Below are 17656 nucleotides of genomic sequence, written 5' to 3'. Positions count from 1 at the left end.
GGCTGATGATGTCATTTAAGGCTGATGAGATGATGAAGCTGATGATGAAGACTGGGCGGTGATGGGAAGGACAGTTTGAATGAACTGGAGGAAGAGAGAAGCTATATTTAAAAAGACAGCAACGATATGATAGGCTAACAGTGAGGGTGTGCTGCAGTGCTATTGGACAGATGTGACCAAACGGAGTGAGCATGTGTGAGGAGAGCGTGAGCAGAAAGATACCAACAATAAAACCAGCAGGCACAATGAAGTCTTCCTGACTGAACTAGAGCCTCATTTTACTGATACTCACATTTAAATAACTTGAATGTAACTTAATAGATTAATGACGTCATATTGATTAGGAAAAACGAGCTGATAAGCTCAAGTTCAGGCAGGAAGACCGTTTCATATCATCCATTCGAAAATGAATCCATGATTCGTATCACTCTCTATCGCTCTTTATCTCTTCCTGCTTCTCTGATCAGCTGATCAAGAGTGTTTATTCTAGAAAGTATTTGACCAACCAGATTTTGACCTTAACCAGCCAATCATCCTGCTGCAGTCAAACTTTAAATCCGTTCTCCTCTCTGCTGCTGTCCAATTCTTTAGGATCCAGGTTCAGCTCTTCAGAACTCAGCTCCTCATCACATCCTGCATCCATCCTTCCTTCACCACCAACACCATCAGTGTCTGGACTCCATCAGGAGTATCCTATCCTGTTCTCAGCCTCGTTACCGCTTTCGATACATGAAGACGTCATGTGGGGTCTAATCGCCAAAGACTTTGCACATTCTCATTCTTTTATAAACCTGTAAAATAAATAATAGTTGATTCATGAAGTCTCTCTTGATTTAAATGATTTTATAACTAGATAGAACATGAACGCTGAGATGGATTTGTTTCTGTTTTTATCACAGAAACTTTTAGCGGCGACTCAACCAACAACAAATCAGGACGTTTTCTAGTTTTCTTTTTTGCTCAAGCTGGATTGTTTTTGTGTTTCAGAGCATTTTGATGCTTTAAAGGTCAGATAGTAATTTATACTTGATTTGAATTCATGTGCAGCATTTAAGCACACACTTAAAGGAGACTTAACATTTCATTTACATTAATGTGAGTATATATGAAACCGGGCTGCTGTTCTGGGTACCAAAATATTTTGTCCCATTTATTTTTTTCACATATTTCTCATGGTCAAACTGTGACATGATTTCGAACAGAAAGTATGAAACAAAGTTAATGAATACAGACACAGACGATTGGTCTCAACAGGTCAACAGCACAGACCTACAATCAGCAATATAACAGAGGAATGTAACCAATGAAAACTTCTGATGAAAAGCAGGCAAGTGCATCAATATTCAATATTCAACATATTCAGTATTCAAAAGAAAACATGCAAAACAAATCAAAGTTGGGTCTAAATGTAAGAAACAGAAACACAAAGTCACACAGCTGTACGGGTTATTAGATATATTTATACACATGCATCACATCAAAGTCACCTGTATGTAACACTGTACATGTTGTGTATATTAAATGATCTCATGTTAAAGGATCTGTTGGCTCAGGTCTCCTCTCTCTCTCTTCTCCGTCTCTTCCAGTTGTTTCTTGATTCGCTCCATGTGTTCCTCTACTCTGTTCTTCCTCTCTGTAATTCTGTTAACATCATCCATTGCCTTCTTTATTAGTTTGTCTGCGTTGTATTGCAGTTGTTGATGTTCTTTCTTCTTGTCCTCCTGCTTGTACATGGCCTCCTGAAAGAGTTCTTTAAGTCTTAAGTATCCCTGTGCTTTGTTAGCTGTTTTATCTCCCTCCTTCTCGTTCACCTCTTTTTCCACCTCTTTAATCTTCTTGTCATGCTCCTCCCCCAGTCTCTGTGCCTCCTTCATCTGGAGGGTAAGCAGCTGTTTGTGTTTCTCCTGTTCCTGTATCAGTCCCTTCAGTGTCTCAATAACCTGCGTCATATCTTTCTGTTCTTCCTCTTTTCGCTGTAACTCCTCTCTAAGTTTTTCTTTTTTCTTTAACTCTTTAAGTTTTTCTTTTTTCTTTTCCAGACCCTCCATTTCCTTGTTCTTTGTCATGAGCCTCTCTCTGCTCTCTGCTGCTTCTCTGTCTTCATTTTTATTGTTGTGGTACATCTTCCTTTCTGTAAAAAAAGAGCAGCCATATCGTACCGTTTAGAGATAAAAGGTATAAAACATAACAAACAGAGAACAAAAATGTTTTTGTGGGTAAAGTAAAAATATTGGTTCATTTGAAGCACTACAAATATAATCTTAACTTTACTTCACTCATAAGAAACATTGAATTACAAAATTCTTCTTCTCATTTGATTGAGGAAGTTTTTTTTAAAAGAAATGTTAACATGAAGCGAGCTTTCATCTTTTACCTGCGTGGTACGTTTGTAATATGTAACAAGAATTTTCAATATTGATCAACGGAAGTTGGTTTAACATCTTTTTACTGTTTGTCAAAATGTTCCTGTTTTAAATTTCTAAATATTAAGCTGAAGAGATGTGATCTCCCCTCATCAAAAGTCACATTTATTTCTTGCTTACCAGTTCTGTTTTTTCTCCACTTCCATGCAGAGAAGACAGCTGCAACAGTAAACATGAAGGCAAACAACACGCTGAAGGCGATAGAAGAAGTACAACCAGACGGGACCACGAAGAAATCATCTAACAAGAGAAGAGAGAGCAAAACTGAACTGACTCTGTGTGTGTTTCATGGACAGGAAGTTTGTTATTCTTAAAATCCTTTGTACCTGAAACAGAGATGTGTGTCTCTCTGGTCTGGTTGATGTCCTTCTGTTGGACTCTACAGGAGAAGCTGCTGCTGTGTCTCTCCTCCACAGTCAGTCTGCTGCTGACAGTATAGAGGTCATCAGGACCTCTGACTGCCTCTGTACTTACAGCAGAGAGATGGTTTCCCTCACCGTCCAGCCACAACACCTCAGGCTCTGGATACCAGCCTTCAGACTCACAGTCTAACATCACTCCACTGCTGCCTTTATGTATGCCTGCTACGCTGCGGCCAGGTGAAGGGACAGCACCTGATGATAGGGAGACATGTTAAGCAAATGATTGATCCATTCCTTTTTAACCTAAATCATACCATTAGTGTCCACACTGTCTATCTTCCAGCTGTGGCCAATGTTAGTAATAGTTTAACTAAGTTATAACTGCACGTCAAACACAAGCCTTTCTCTAAAACAACACATTTGCTCAGTTTTATCTGAAGACTCTTCATTGTTTTGTCACATCTTTTACAGTTGCCTGAGCAGGTAGAGCAGAAGGTCCATTTTGCTGCTTGTATCTACATGTACCACAGCACCTGCATCCCAGGCTAATTTGCAATGCCTGACTCTAAATGGACTAAATACACAGAAAAATGTCTCGAGCATGACAACAAAACACTCTCAGTATGTATGTGTGTGTGTGTGTGTGTGTGTGTGTGTGTGATTGATAAGTCCATGAACTTACCAACAAGCAGCTCAACAAAGTATTGTTTGTTCTGTTTTGGAATGTAGCATCTGTATATCCCGTTGTCAGAGATCGTCACTTTGGTTAGCGTCAGTGAAAGGTCTCCACGCTTCAGTTTACTGACGGACAGTGATGCTCTTTGCTTGTAGGCCTCGTTTTGGTCAACCGAAAGTTCCTTGCCGTCGTGCCACACATAGACAAATCTGGGGTTCAGGTCAGGTCTCCCCCACTCCACTGTCATGGAAACAGCATCGATGGGAGGATCCAACTGACATGGCAAAACAACGTCATCACCGACCATTACCATGACTTGATGAGGTGAAGAGATCTCCTGCATCCGACCTGGAAAAAAGTCATACAAAATGTTTGCTCTTTAAAAATATATATTTATATAATATTTATTGTACACAAAATATGTGGATGGTTTAACATGTGTCTGTACAATTTTAGATGTACAGAAAAAGCTCATTTGGTTATTTTACTTGAGAATCATCAGGATGTCATCTTAGATTTGGGGTTTGTAATTTATTTTAAATGCTGACCTTTTTGACCTTCCTCAATCCAAAACAAACCAAGTCAGCTGTGGTTGATGTGCAGTAAGAATGCAATTGAACAAGGATATACATGAATTATTACTAAATTGATTAATATTCATTGAGTGCTCTTTTAAATCAGGAGAAGAATGACATTACAAAGCAGATACATAGAAATAGTATTACAATAAACAGATGCTTAATATTGACCCAGAATCCCCATGGTTACCTGATATGTGTTAATACGTCCGTTTAACAAAGAAGTTGTTAAACGAAAGACAACAAGAGTGTTACCAATGTGAGCGCGAGTCTTACCTCCACAACAGTATGTTAGGAGAAGGAAGACAACAGTTTGTTGGGAAACAGCCTTCATGTGAACCATCCTGGAGTGCTGAAGAATCAAACACATGATTATTATAGAGGAATTATACATCAATCTTTTTTTGAAGAGGAAACTTTAAAAGATCTTTCATATTTGTTAGGGAGGGGATCTGTTTTAGCAGAGAATATGTAGTTTTATGTATTCTGTTATTTTATGTATATTACGTATTAGTAAAAAATACAAATGATGGGGCGCTGGCTTAGCTCAGATGGCGGAGCACTCGCCCCACATACAGAGGCTACAGTCCTCGACACACTGATTGTAGGTGTGACTCCCGGTCTGTAACCATTTGATGCATGTCATTCCCCACTTGTCCCCACATTTCCTGTCTCTCTTCAGCTGTCCTCTCTAACAAAGTCAAAAATAATAATAATCTTTGAAAAAAAAAAAGCATTTTAAAGATACATACACACATAATTGTTTTATACAGTTGGTATTACAGTTATATACACTTTTTTAAGTTTTCTTAATAACACTAATAGTTGTGTGCAGTTACATGGCAAACAAGAACTGTTTAAGGTCCTGATCAGACAGAGGGCGTTTTGCAGGCTGTAAAACACGACGGGCACCGCACTGCCTTTTTTGTTGACGCGTAAGGTTAAAAAAAGAGCATCTCGCTGCACCTTTTTTTCTACTGTTGTTAAGGCAACCACCTAATCATTAGCTGTCATTAACCTAACCGTTATATTGTAAACTGACAGAAGGCCCGCCTCTCCTGTCATCCGATTGGACAATGAGAAAAAACGCCCACGACGTCGGGCGCTTTTCTGCTTTGAGTTGAAGTTTTAAGTTGAAGTTCTTTTAAGTTTTTTCAACTCGAGGTGCTCAGAAAACAATGACAAAAAAGCCCCCAGCTGCTAAAACGCCTTCAGTCTGATCGGGCCCTAAGAATTGTGATTGTTTCAACTACAATGGGTAGGCCCATTTAATGAGCCTTTACAGGGTCCTCCTCTCCTGATAGCTTGTATGCTGTGTCTCAAACATCCCGACATGTTGGTTTTAACATGTTTCCTTCTGTCTAAATTACAACATGTTTTGAACTTAATCCATTTTCAGACAGTCAAATTACAAACTAAGCTGACAACAAAGAACAAGGAAAAGCGGTTGTTCAAGTGGCAAAATCCACCTCAAATTGGCCACCAGTCCTGATTTAAATTTCAGGTCCACTAGGTGATGTCCTCTCTAATGTCCTCTAAAGACATGAATGCTGTCTGAATGGACTTTCAGTCCACGATGTAGTGAGGGCATGAGAGTCTAAGATTCAGTCAGTTGTAAAGGAAGACCTGCTGTCTTACTATATATGTATTTATAAAAATATAATAATAAACGTTACTGAGCATGGTCAAAATTAAACAATTCAAATAATGATAGTCTCACATACCTGTTTGTGTGCGTCTCACCTTCAGTATGCTGCACAGTCAAAGTCCTCAAATGAAATGGTTTGTACTTTGAGCGTGGCTATAAATGATAACAGAGGTGTGTTCTCTTGCAGAACTTATATGTGAAAAACTGACATGCATGTACATGAAAATCCAGTTTCATTTCTTAACTAGTTAAATAAAAAAATATACATCACAGTCATTGAAAAACTGCTTTTTGCTTTGAAATATCAGTGGACACTTAAACTCTGAAACACAGAGGTCCTCTGTGTCACTTGGAATCTGTAACAACGTTTCCCACAAATACAGGAAAACATTTAAGAACACAAAATATTGTACAAAACTAAATACAACACAGTGCAATAAACATTATTCATGTACAACCAAGCGCACACTCTACAGCTCTTACATGACTTTTAAATTAAATAAATCGAACATATTTGTATATTTTTTCATGCTTTTGTTGTGTTACAGCCACCGCCCTGTATGTGTGTGTCCCATCTCTTTTGAGTGTGTGTGTGTGTGTGTGTGTGTGTGTGTGTGTGTGTGTGTGTTATTGGTTTGATGGGCACCCACAGGCCCTTTCAGGTGCACTTTTTGCCCCTCTCTCTTTTGTAAATAAATAACTTTGCTTTAACCATAACCAACTGGTTTTTATGTTGCTTTCCTTCTCCCCTCATTAACTGGGGCGTAACATGTTGTTTGTTGTATTTCAGCGACTTGCCAGTAGTACTGCCGCTTTACTGCTTGTATGTTTGTCGTTAAGCACCAAGACACCAAGAACATTCATTCTACCTGTAATCTTTCTAGGCCATGAATCAGACTCTGAATCTTATTCTGATAAGATCTGGTGTGAGGTTTTCATTGTTGGTTTGGCGGTTGGTTGTTTTATTACATTACAGTAAACAGCACTAACTGCTTAATAATAAACAGGCACAATAAAATAGAGTCAAACATTACTTCCATTTACCACCCAACGACTTTTCATGTTGATTTGAATTAGTTTCCTTTAATAGGTGTAGGTTTAAACTGCACATCAAAAATGTTCACCGCTGATTCAAGCTTCAGTCTTTTACCATCTTTGATTTAATCCCTCAATGTACTTTCTTTGTAATTTATATGTGACTAAAATGTCTTTTGTAAGGGAGATATTCTTAATTACTGACCGAAAAAAAACTACTACTAGTCTGCTTTTCATTTTTTGAGAGGAGGAACACAAGTAGAGAGAATCAGCAACAAATTAAATCAGAAAATACAGAACCAAAAGCAGCAGACATGAATCATAAAAAGCTTGTTATAAAGAAGGTCTTTAGCAAAGTCCTTTTCAGGACACATGACAAAGAGTCTCAGTACACTGAAATCATTTTAAAGTAAAAAGGAATGCTAAACTATAAAACCATGAGCTAATAGATTTTCATCAAGTAACAAGTTAACGCAACCGCAGTCAGTTAACAAAGTTAAACTTTAGATGTGTCCCTTTAAACACATTTTAAAAGATTAAAGATTTTAAAGTTAATTTAATGTCCAGAACCGTTTGTACTTCATCCTCTGACAACAATGCATAGAATCACATTGGCATGTTTATCTCAGAGAGAAAATCTCTCATTTGGAGATTTTTACTCAGAGGTCTGCAGATGGTTCACATTATTAACAATTATTATGTATTCTGAGCGGATCATGTAAATATGATCATACTACTACAGTGCTGGCCTCTCTTCATTGGCTCCCTGTCCAGGTTAGAGCAAACTTCAAGGTGCTGCTGCTAACTTATAAAATAGTAAACGCATTGTATTTGTCTGACCTTGTGGACTCTTACGAGCCTGCGCGGGCCCTGCGCTCTCAGGGGACTGGAGTTTCCCCAAGTCAAATAGAAGGCGTTCAGTGAGCTGACATTTTGGTTCTGTGCACCAACATCATGAAACAGTCTACCTCTAGACATTAGCCAGGCACGTTAGGTTGAGGTATTTAAAGCAAAGCTAAAGACCCACTTGTTTACTGTTGTGTATGAGTCTTGAGGTTGTTTGTACATCTCTCTGATGTCCTGTCTTGTAGTGTGTTTCATATGCTTTTATATTGTTTTAAATATTTTTGTAATTTTCATTTGTTTAATACTTTGAATCACTTTGATCTAAGCGCTTTAGAAATACATTTTATTTTTACTATTAGTTTAAGTTAAAACATTAAAAAAAGTGACACACAGTACTTTAGTACTACTTTTTTTAGGAATATTTTAATTTAGCCAAAACCATCTTGGACTTACTTTGCCAAGTGGACAAAGCCATGACAGCTGCAAAACCAGACTGGAAGCCATATGTCATGTTTTGGATACAGTGGGTAAACCTGGAAGAGACAAGATCAGAGATAATGATACAACACAAAAACAGCATGGCATTTATACTTGCTTTGTCTGGCTCTTGCATAAAAAACAATAACAACAATGGGTTAACAGTAATATCATTGTAATATCATTGTAATGGTGTCCAAATAGACCGCTTTACTACTGCAGCAGCAGCAGAGCTTCCACTGACTTTGCTTTGATGTCGGATGTGTCTATTTCTGAGAAGCATGCCTGATCCCTAGATGACAAGTCTGAGCAGCAGCACAGGAGCTGTAACCTTTGTCAAAAAGTTTTTGGTGTCCTTGCTCCTTGAAACTTGAACAGCATCTCACAAAGTCTCAGAAAAGCAACATTTTTAAAAACCTATCCTAAATCGCTTTTTTCCCCTTTGGACTTTTTCATTTTACAGCCTTATATTCTGTCACAGGCTCACTCGTCGTAATTCAGACAAACTTACACAAATGTTTTCCTCTGGTTTGTCAAATATCTGTTCTGTATCTTCTCTACTGACTGAAGCTCCTTGTTTCTCTCCCTCTCTGCCTCAGCTTCATCAAGTTGTTCTTTAAATTGATCACCATGAAAACTTTGCAGAGAGGGATTTAAAACAAAAACATCTTGCTGTTGTTGCTCCTTGTTTGTGGAACAGCATCTTTTAAAGTGTCAGAAGAGCAAACCTTTAATAAAGTATCCTGAAACCTTGTTTTCGTCAGATTTTCATGATTTTATAACAGTAACTTGTGACTGTAACATTTATGTTCTTTCCTTCTTTCACTGTTCTTCCTTTATTAAATGACTTGGCTATTTGTTTTTCAAAAGGTCAATACATTGGAAAAATGTTAATGAAGCTCAGGGTTAGTTCAAGAAAGTTGAGGTTCATCTTTTCATTCATAGATTGATTATTCATCAATATCAATATCATGGGCGTTTCTCTTTTAAGTATTTAACCAACCAGATTTCGCCACGACCTTAATCAGCCAATCATCCTGCTACAGTCAAACTTTAAACCTGTTCTCCTCTCTCTTGCTGTCAGTTTGTCGTTTCAGTGTGGATCGTTGCGGTGATGATTCTTGATGTTAACAGTGCAATACATTAGTTTTAAAGACAAACTTTCACCAAAAGAAAAAACACCTTACTTTTCAAAAACTATTTTACTTTGATGTCTAAAATGTCAACAGTAACCAGCTTATACTGTACACATGTATTCAACTTGTACTTCATGAAAAAACTCCATTTGCAGAGAGGCTTTTAAGAACACAAACTGTATTGCCATTGTTGCTCCTTGAATCTGGAACAGAATCTCAAACAGTTTCTGAACAGGAAATCTTAAAAGGCCACTTCTTTAGATTTTCTTAATGTGAATATATCATTCCTTTCACTGTTCTTTTTTCTGTGAAATACTTTGAAGCTTCTGCTTGTAAAGGTTCCATAGACTGAAAAAGATTTTCTATGGCGTTTCTTTTAAATTGGCAGTCGCCTCTTTGACAAGGTTAAAGGTAAAGTTGTAGTAAGCTGTCATGTTGTTTACAGGAGAATCCAATAATGATAATTATATCATTTCTTATGGTGGAAAAAAACACAAACTGTCACAGAAAATAAAAAATTGGATTTTATTTAGATTTTTCAGATTTACAATTCACAGTTTATATCAAATAAAAGTACAGACATTACTAAACTTAGATGCCAAACAAATAAACCAAACCATGAAGTAAGTGAGAACACACACCAAGATGTTTTTTTTTTATTCTTAAACATATTATATTCATCATAGATGTAGTCCTCACCCTCATTCAGCTCTACCTAGTGATAATCTCCCTCTAACTCTGATAGACACGGATAATATTGTGTTACACTTCAATTATTAACAGTACACAACAGACAACATTATTCAAATCATCTGATGTATAAAGCCCTGGTGCTCTAAGAAAATGTTTGGAGACTTTCTCAGTCCACCTGATCTTTGTGAACCTCTCTTTCTCAGATTTTCTTTTCTTTTACTCATCCATGTAAACTACAAAGTCCTTGTTCCTGTTTTTATTAAACTGAATCTCTATGGGCTCCAGCAGTTTCTCTTTGTTTAATATCTCTCTTTCAAAAACTTTCTTTCTCTCGTCCAATTTCCACTGAGCCTGTAACAGCTCTTCCTTCTGTCTTAGTAATTCCTCTGGTTTGTCAAAATTCTGTTCTCTCTCTGTTATGTCCTTCTCCACTGACTGAAGGTTCTCCTTGTTTCTCTCCCTCTCTGCCTCAGTTTTTTCAAGTTGTACTTTAATATGATCTCTCTGTTCCTCCAGTTCATCTTCACCTTCGTCAGTGTGGTGACCATGTCGTGTTCAGTCTTCACCTCCGTCAATTTGGTGACCATGTCATCATGTTCAGACTTCACCTCCTTCAGTGTGGTGACCATGTCATCGAGGTCTTTATCCTTCTTCTGTGCTTCATTTTTAAGCTGTGTGGTTTTCAGCTGCAATTTAGCTATTTCAACGCCTTTCAAGAAGAAAATAAATAATGTTGTAAAATGCTAAAAAACCCAAACAGTGTTCTTAAACAGAAAACAATATATCCATAAATTACAGTGACATTTTTCCCATAACAGTATTTCAGACCAAAATAAGAAACTATTTCAAATACTGTATATTTTGGATTAATTTAACAATGAGAGTAAAATGCATCGTGTTGTGTTCAGCTTGACAACTACAAACAACCAAACTCAACTGAATAACACACTTAAGTAGTCAAAAGTTAGACAGGAATGATTTTATGCAGTGAAATATGTTTTAAGGTAAACATCATTGAGTTACTACTTACTTTTACATTTGTACACAAGAAGAGCAGCTGCCAAACAACCAAGAACCAGGCCAATGAAGAAACAAATCACGGCCATAGGAACACAGGATTCAGAAAAAATACTGGTTTGATTAAATTCAGCTGAAAGGTCACCTGATGAGGAGGCATCACCTAGGGGAAAAAATGAGACGATTGTAACTGTGGTTTTAGTGAAAAATGTTTTATCTGCAAGTTAATTAACATTAAATAAGTGCACAAGACTTACCTATACCAGTTAGCATGAAACAACTACTAAATTAATGTCCAGAACAATGTGACACACTGAAGTACTCACTGTTCAATAGGTCATCTGTTGCTTGAGGCATGCTGGAGTTGAGAAAAGTATTACTCTGTGAACAAACAAAAATACTTTTTTAAAGAAAGAGACCATGTTGAGAAGAATTATTTATGTTACATATTTCCCTTCACAAAAAATCACAAATACTCTCACAAATACTACACAGCTTTACAATTCAAAAATACATCCACTGATGATGGCAATGAGAGACGATATATTTCCCGAGTAGGCAATCATGAAGGTTTTGAAGTTAAACGTCTAATTTCCTAATAGCTCACCTGTTGTGTGCATCGACAAGTCAGCTCACCTCAGAGTGAAGAAAGATTCAGGGCCAAAGTCCAACAATAAAATGATTTGTGTTTCACAATCACCTGATATAGTTTGGCTACCTGATCCATGTACTACATATAACGCTTTGTGCAATCAAAGGACAGTTCCACACCCACTGCGGATGTTCTGGAGGCCACATTTCTGAAAAGCATATCAGAGTTCAAAAGTTCATCTCAACCTTTTGAGCCTACTGACGTATTTGTAGCCTTGTCACACTTTATTTTATAACCGGAGACTGATTGAATCAGGAAAAAAAGGAAGTAATTTTTTTTAAATTTTTGGATATATATCTTTGTCTTTATGAAAAGTGAAAGTGTCTGAATGACTGCAGAGGGCAGAGTAGAGCTACTTTCAGATAATCAGGGAAAAAAAGTCCTCAGAGGATTAACAAACGTACTGACATCCATACAGAGATCAATACATACAAAAATCACAGGTTCAATTTGTAAAGTTTTGGGTTAAAGAAACCCTCTCTTTATATTTTTGGCTGACCGCCGGGGTCAGCCCTACACATGGGTCTGTATGTGACTAACTGACTGAGTGAGTCACAGTACTTTCACACCGGTACAGAGAGAGAGTTGCGACATCGCAATGGCGGATCACGGAGCATATTGACGTGACTCTGTCTATACGGCTCTGGATACTTTGTTCGGGGAGTAGGCGGGGCTGCTCCTCCGCTGCTCGTCCGTTGTCCTCACCTACGTCCGCAGCGCGCACCTGCTTTCAAACACGTTGTCATCAGCCTCATGAGGACAGTCCTTGGAACATGTTGCCCACAACAGCTCACATTGACCTGATGCGGTCAGCCACATACGAGGTTTTGACCTAGTCTTGTTAGAACCCATTCTGGTGATAGTTTCAAGTATCAAGCCTTCACCCTATCCCTGACCCCCCTTCTAACAGTTCCCTAACCACAAGTCGTTTTTGATTGGAAACCTTGTCAACCCATGGCTCTGTAAGATCTGAAAATGATAACATGAATCATTCTGAAATGGTGTTTTGAAACTGTTTTGGAAAAGCAGTGATGAATTATATCCTCTTGCAGATAAAGAGGTGCAGGGAGTGCCGAGTAGGGGGAAGGCAGGAACGCAGACACACACACACACACACACACACACCTCTTAATCTTCATCTTTCTCCCCAGCATGTTTTACATTGTTTTGTTGTTTTAGTTTTTTGTTGTTTGGGCTAGAGATCTCTGGTATAGTTCAGTGATTCCTCTCGAGTTTCAGGTTAGCTTTTCCTGTTTGATGTTTTAGGGGGAGGTGCTGGGCTGAACGGTCCGTTGTGTGGCTGGCCCAGCGTCTTCTTATTGTTGTTCATTTTGGCCGGGGTCTCCAGCTCCTTATGTTTCCCCTGAGTTACTTCTTTATATTTGAACACTTTTCGGGTAAATAAAGCTTGTGAGTTAAATGTTAATTTGTGTGGCGTCCTGTTACATTGCAGTGCCGACGTTATGCCTTGTTTTTTTTTCTCTCATGCTAGAGAGGCCGTAACAAACAATAATTTTTAGATACATCATGAAGCTAAGCACGCACACTTGAGGTGTTATTTGGTTCACCATTCAACATTGCAGTTCTGCATCACAGATATATCCAGCCATACGTGGTCAAACCTTCTATTGTATAAAGATCAGAAATAGTTCACACAGGAAGAGGAAGTTCTGACTGACGTCTGTTTATTTAGATGTTACACTGCAACAGTCAGCAGCAATACATCATGGACTACACATGTCTCTACGTCAGACTCTGTGAGTACCGTCTCTTCTCACCTCTTTATTACTGATCATTCTCTTTAGTTAGCACATGATAGCTACAGTTATCTTCATTTGTCTCTCCAGTGACCTTGGTCCTGCTGGCGCCACAGAATAACCACTGTTACTCTGCTCAAAATGCTGGTATGTTTCACTCTTAGTCTGTACTTAGTCTGTTAAAAAGGTTCTACCATTTAAAATGTGAAAGGACCAAGAATAAATTGATCTGAAGTCTGTAATCATGCGATGTGCACAAAACAGAACAGATACTGTGAGCACACACTGAGCACCATAATCATGTTCACCTGCTGCTCTGCAAGTTAGTCAAAGAACTTTTAATGTGATGCTATACTTTTAAATGTTTCTTTGGTTTTGTAAGTTGTGAACATTGTAACATTTCTTCATGTCACTGCTTTCTCTCTCTGTGAATCTCAGATGAAGCTTTTCCTCGCATCACTCCAGACAAACTGCAGTTTTTTGACTATGACACTGTCTACTTCAGTTGTGAGGAGTTCAGTGGCCGGACTGAATGGAGAGTGATGCAAAAGCTCAACAAAGAAAATCCAACAGTTTCTTACAACTACGACTCATCTGCACCAAACTGCACCATTTATCCTGCACTGGAAAAACACAGTGGAGCGTACTGGTGTGAAGATGCAGAAGGAAAAACAAGTAGTACCATCAACATCTCAGTCACTGGTATGTTTTAAATTCAAGACTCTTAAATGGATGTGTTGCAAAAGATCTTACATGCAATGTATTCAAATATGAACAGAAAGAAACACTGTTATTTAGGCAGCATTAACTGACCCGTCACAGTTCTGAGGTTTGTATCCCATTTTTCAGCTGGTTCTGTGATCCTGGAAGTTCCTGCCCGTCCTGTGGTCGAGGGACATGATGTGACTCTTCATTGTAGAAATAAGGAAACTCAGTCAAAACACATTGCTGATTTCTACAAAGGTGGTGTTCCTCACGTGACCAAGTATGAAAGCAACATGACCATCCAAAAGGTTTCCGAGTCTGATGAAGGGCTCTACAAGTGCAGCATCTCTGGGGCTGGAGAATCACCAGAGAGTTGGCTGGCTGTTTTAAAACAAAGGAATGAATCCTTCAAGAAGATTCATCCCTCCCACAGACATTCCTCTGATCGTCCTCTACTGTGGATTGTTGTCAGTCTTTTAGTAGTGATGCTGCTGCTGTTGGTGATGGGACTATTTCTATGCAGGAAACAAAGAGGTAGAGCAATGCAATCAACCCTTATTTCTGTTGCAGATTTGTTGTATAGAAATGTAACTTCTTGTAGACAGTGTTGAATACAGACAACAGATCGGTTAGAGTTGTTATTTCTTCTCCTTCTGCCCCTCATTAATGATTTATTTTAAACAACTGCACTAAAGTTTCGCTTCTTTTGTTCTGTTGATATGATTTTTTTCCCTCTTGCTTCATCCAGCTTTTGTCTGTTTTTCAGGTGGAAAATCAGCACCAGGTTCCAAACCACATGAAGATCATACAGGTCAGAAAAAACAACCATGTATCAACCTAAAATGCAGAAATATGTTGACAGTTGAAAGCATACAGTTGAAAGTGCAAATTGAGTAGATCCGGGGGGGGGGGGTGAGCTGATCGTGGAGCTGAGCAGGAAGTGATGCGTCGCTGTCTGAGGTTCCAGAATCTTTCTTATCTTATCTTTCTTAACCAGAGTATGAGTTAGCTGAGTAAGGTGGAGGACAGAGGCTGCATGTAGCTGGATCTGAAGCACAGGGGAAAAGGCAACAGATACATTAGAAAGAAACTAGGAGCAAACTGTGTAATCTTGGCCATAAGGTTATCACAAGGCGAACAGAATACTCTGACAGACTGGGAGGATTAAACAGACAGGGAAACAGGAGGACAGGTTAGGAGGGGAAGAAACAGGGAGACTAAAAGAGACTCCACACTGATGGAGCTCATCTCTATCCACAGAACGATGATGAGCAGGGAGGGCCTTCTAACAGTTTATTGTAAAGTCCAGATTGACAGGTGTATTACTACTTTCACTGACTTCATTTCTTGAGCTTGCCCGCAATAGCAGCTCATCCAAATATCATAATCCCGGCCCTCAAGTGGCGCTTGGTATGCCAGGGTTGAGCCTCAGACAGCCCGAACCAGTTGATCTCCCAATGTTGACATTGTGTTTACATGAAGGTTAAATTGTTGTCATGATCAGTGGAAACTGAGAGTAACCTCATAATACTGCACTGCAGTTACCAGCTCTCTGCACACGGTGATTCTTTCGCTCTAACTGCACAGTGCCGTTAGCGCTGCTGTTTGTGAATTTCCACTGAGGCTCATTTGCATAGAAAGGGGCAAAATTTGCCCACCACCAGTGCTCAGCATCACACTTTGAGGTACATTTAACCTTTTGTATTCGCTTTAAAAATTAGGCGGAGTCTTTATGTCTCATTTGCACAGGTTCAGCAGTAGCAAAAGCCACGCAATCTGTTAGTGAATTAGGCCCAGTGTTTATCTGCTTACATGCAAACTTGGAAGTCACCTTGGGAGTCAGCATATAAGTATTAAACTCATCTTGACCAATGTATCGACTTGTGTTTTGACAACTGTAGCTGAGATATGTCTTTGGAACTTGGGGGATTTCTTAGGTAAAATACGTCAGATGACACACAAAGAAAAGTAGGGAGACCTGATGGGAAGCTAGTCACCCTTGCCTGGGCGTTGTGACAGTCCTGGGCATCATAACCAGCCAGAAGTGCAGTAGGAGAAGTTTACACGAGTCCCGAGAGGGGCACATGGCTGAATGGGACCAGCTCAGACTTCTTACAAAAAGTACATGCTAAATGCTTTAATTAATATAGCATGTTGATAGTTAACCATTACAGCCTTACAGGGCTGCTGCCGTGGCAATAAACTTCTATTTCCTTCCTTTTCATATTTATTTCCAACCCTTCTGATTCTGTTGTTGCTTTTAATGTGTTATGATGATCTGTAGTATTTCAGCAATGTGTTTTTCATTGTGACAATTTTGCTGATATACTTGGGGCATTTGGGGGCATAGAGAATTTACATATGAGGTAAGGGAAATTGTTTTCTTGGAACTTACCAAGTTCTAATTAAAACCTCTACAGTTGTTGTTGTAGATTTTAGATCGAAAGATATAAATGCAAAAGTGTTAGCCCCTGTCTGCCGGACATTTGCTGTATCAATGCTGCGTCGGGGAATATTTTACATCTAGAATTGTGTTTTTGTCATAAAATGCAGCACGACAGAATATGTCTGTTTGTGAATGTTTCAGTCTCAGGAGAGGACAGCGATGGTGATCCCCAACATGCAACGTATGCTGTTGTCAAAAAGCAAAGAAAGGATAAAGGTACATGATTTAATGACTTTAATGACTTTGACGTTAATAATAATAAATAAGCGTGAGAATGAAAATGTAAAACACGTGGGGAACTGTCTGTTTTCTGGCTGTTATGTTTCAGTGTCAGGTGGTGACAATGCAGTTGAAGCAGACGATGTGACGTATGCTGTTGTTCAATTTCCAAAGGGAAACAAAGGTAAGTTATTATTAGTTAAGTTAATATTTAATCTTATTTCACTGTGAGGCAGTATTAACTTCCTTTCAATATAAGACTATAACAAGTATTGTTTTTTTACTGTAGTAGTATTACTGTGTAGTATTGCTTGGAGCTACTAAAATATAAGAACTACATTACTGAAACACTTTCATTAATCTGATAGCAGACTGCATTTCCGGTTACAACATGTGCTGAGTTGTCAAATTCAATTCTGTGTTTGTTAAATCAGATCTTTTCGGAACGACACAAGGTCCCTCAGTAGCTTCAACTTAATCACCTACTCTACTAATTTAATGTTATTTAATTGATCATCAAACTCAAGAAAGTCCAACAGTAATTTTTTAAACATCGTGGATGAGAGTTTGTTTGTTTCACATACAGAGCCGAACAAGTCCCGAGCAGGAACGAAGCCCAGTGTATTGGAAGAGAGGTCCATCTATTCTTCAGTCCACCACAGGTAAGACTTCTGTTTGTTCTTATTTACCTTCATGTACTTTCACTTTAACATGACGACCACAAGGTTAGCATTACACTGTCACATTTGAGAATATCAACAAGCTTTTACACGTAGCTTTACAATGAGTTTAATGAATACCCTTAAACTCAGGTATTTGGAGGTTCAGACAAAGATGAACTTAAACAACTATCATCATAGAAACCACGACACAACTGTCTTGGCAGGGCAGTTTGAATGTAGGTTGAAATGATTGTTCTGTCTTAGTATTCTTTCATGCTGCTTTTTTCTTTAAAGTGAAGTTGTAATGTTGTCTTTTTTCAAATC

General features: G+C 38.5%; 2 protein-coding genes across 2 annotated transcripts; one reads left to right on the top strand and one right to left on the bottom strand.

Annotated features, from left to right (window-relative positions):
- Window positions 1–1532: 1532 nt before the first annotated feature.
- On the bottom strand, window positions 1533–10503 carry LOC138600481 (butyrophilin subfamily 3 member A2-like). Its single transcript, XM_069671900.1, has 7 exons — window positions 10364–10503; window positions 8022–8101; window positions 7563–7661; window positions 3468–3809; window positions 2750–3037; window positions 2544–2663; window positions 1533–2131 (listed from the first exon to the last, which is right to left on the bottom strand). Exons 1-7 carry the CDS (start codon window positions 10501–10503, stop codon window positions 1533–1535), a joined length of 1668 nt encoding a protein of 555 aa, XP_069528001.1.
- A 3046-nt stretch (window positions 10504–13549) lies between these two features.
- Window positions 13550–17148, top strand: LOC138600480 (high affinity immunoglobulin gamma Fc receptor I-like). The gene is made up of 7 exons (XM_069671899.1): window positions 13550–13622; window positions 13739–14002; window positions 14150–14472; window positions 14772–14816; window positions 16593–16632; window positions 16780–16854; window positions 17105–17148. Exons 1-7 carry the CDS (start codon window positions 13550–13552, stop codon window positions 17146–17148), a joined length of 864 nt encoding a protein of 287 aa, XP_069528000.1.
- The last annotated feature ends 508 nt before the right edge of the window (window positions 17149–17656 follow it).

The sequence above is a fragment of the Semicossyphus pulcher genome, unplaced genomic scaffold (genome assembly GCF_022749685.1).
Source record: "Semicossyphus pulcher isolate SPU_LCO1_2020_fin unplaced genomic scaffold, fSemPul1.0.p SCAF_21, whole genome shotgun sequence".
Taxonomy (NCBI): Eukaryota; Metazoa; Chordata; class Actinopteri; order Labriformes; family Labridae; genus Semicossyphus; species Semicossyphus pulcher.
Note: the sequence above shows the minus strand (reverse complement) of the source record. Positions and strands in the feature narration are given on the sequence as shown.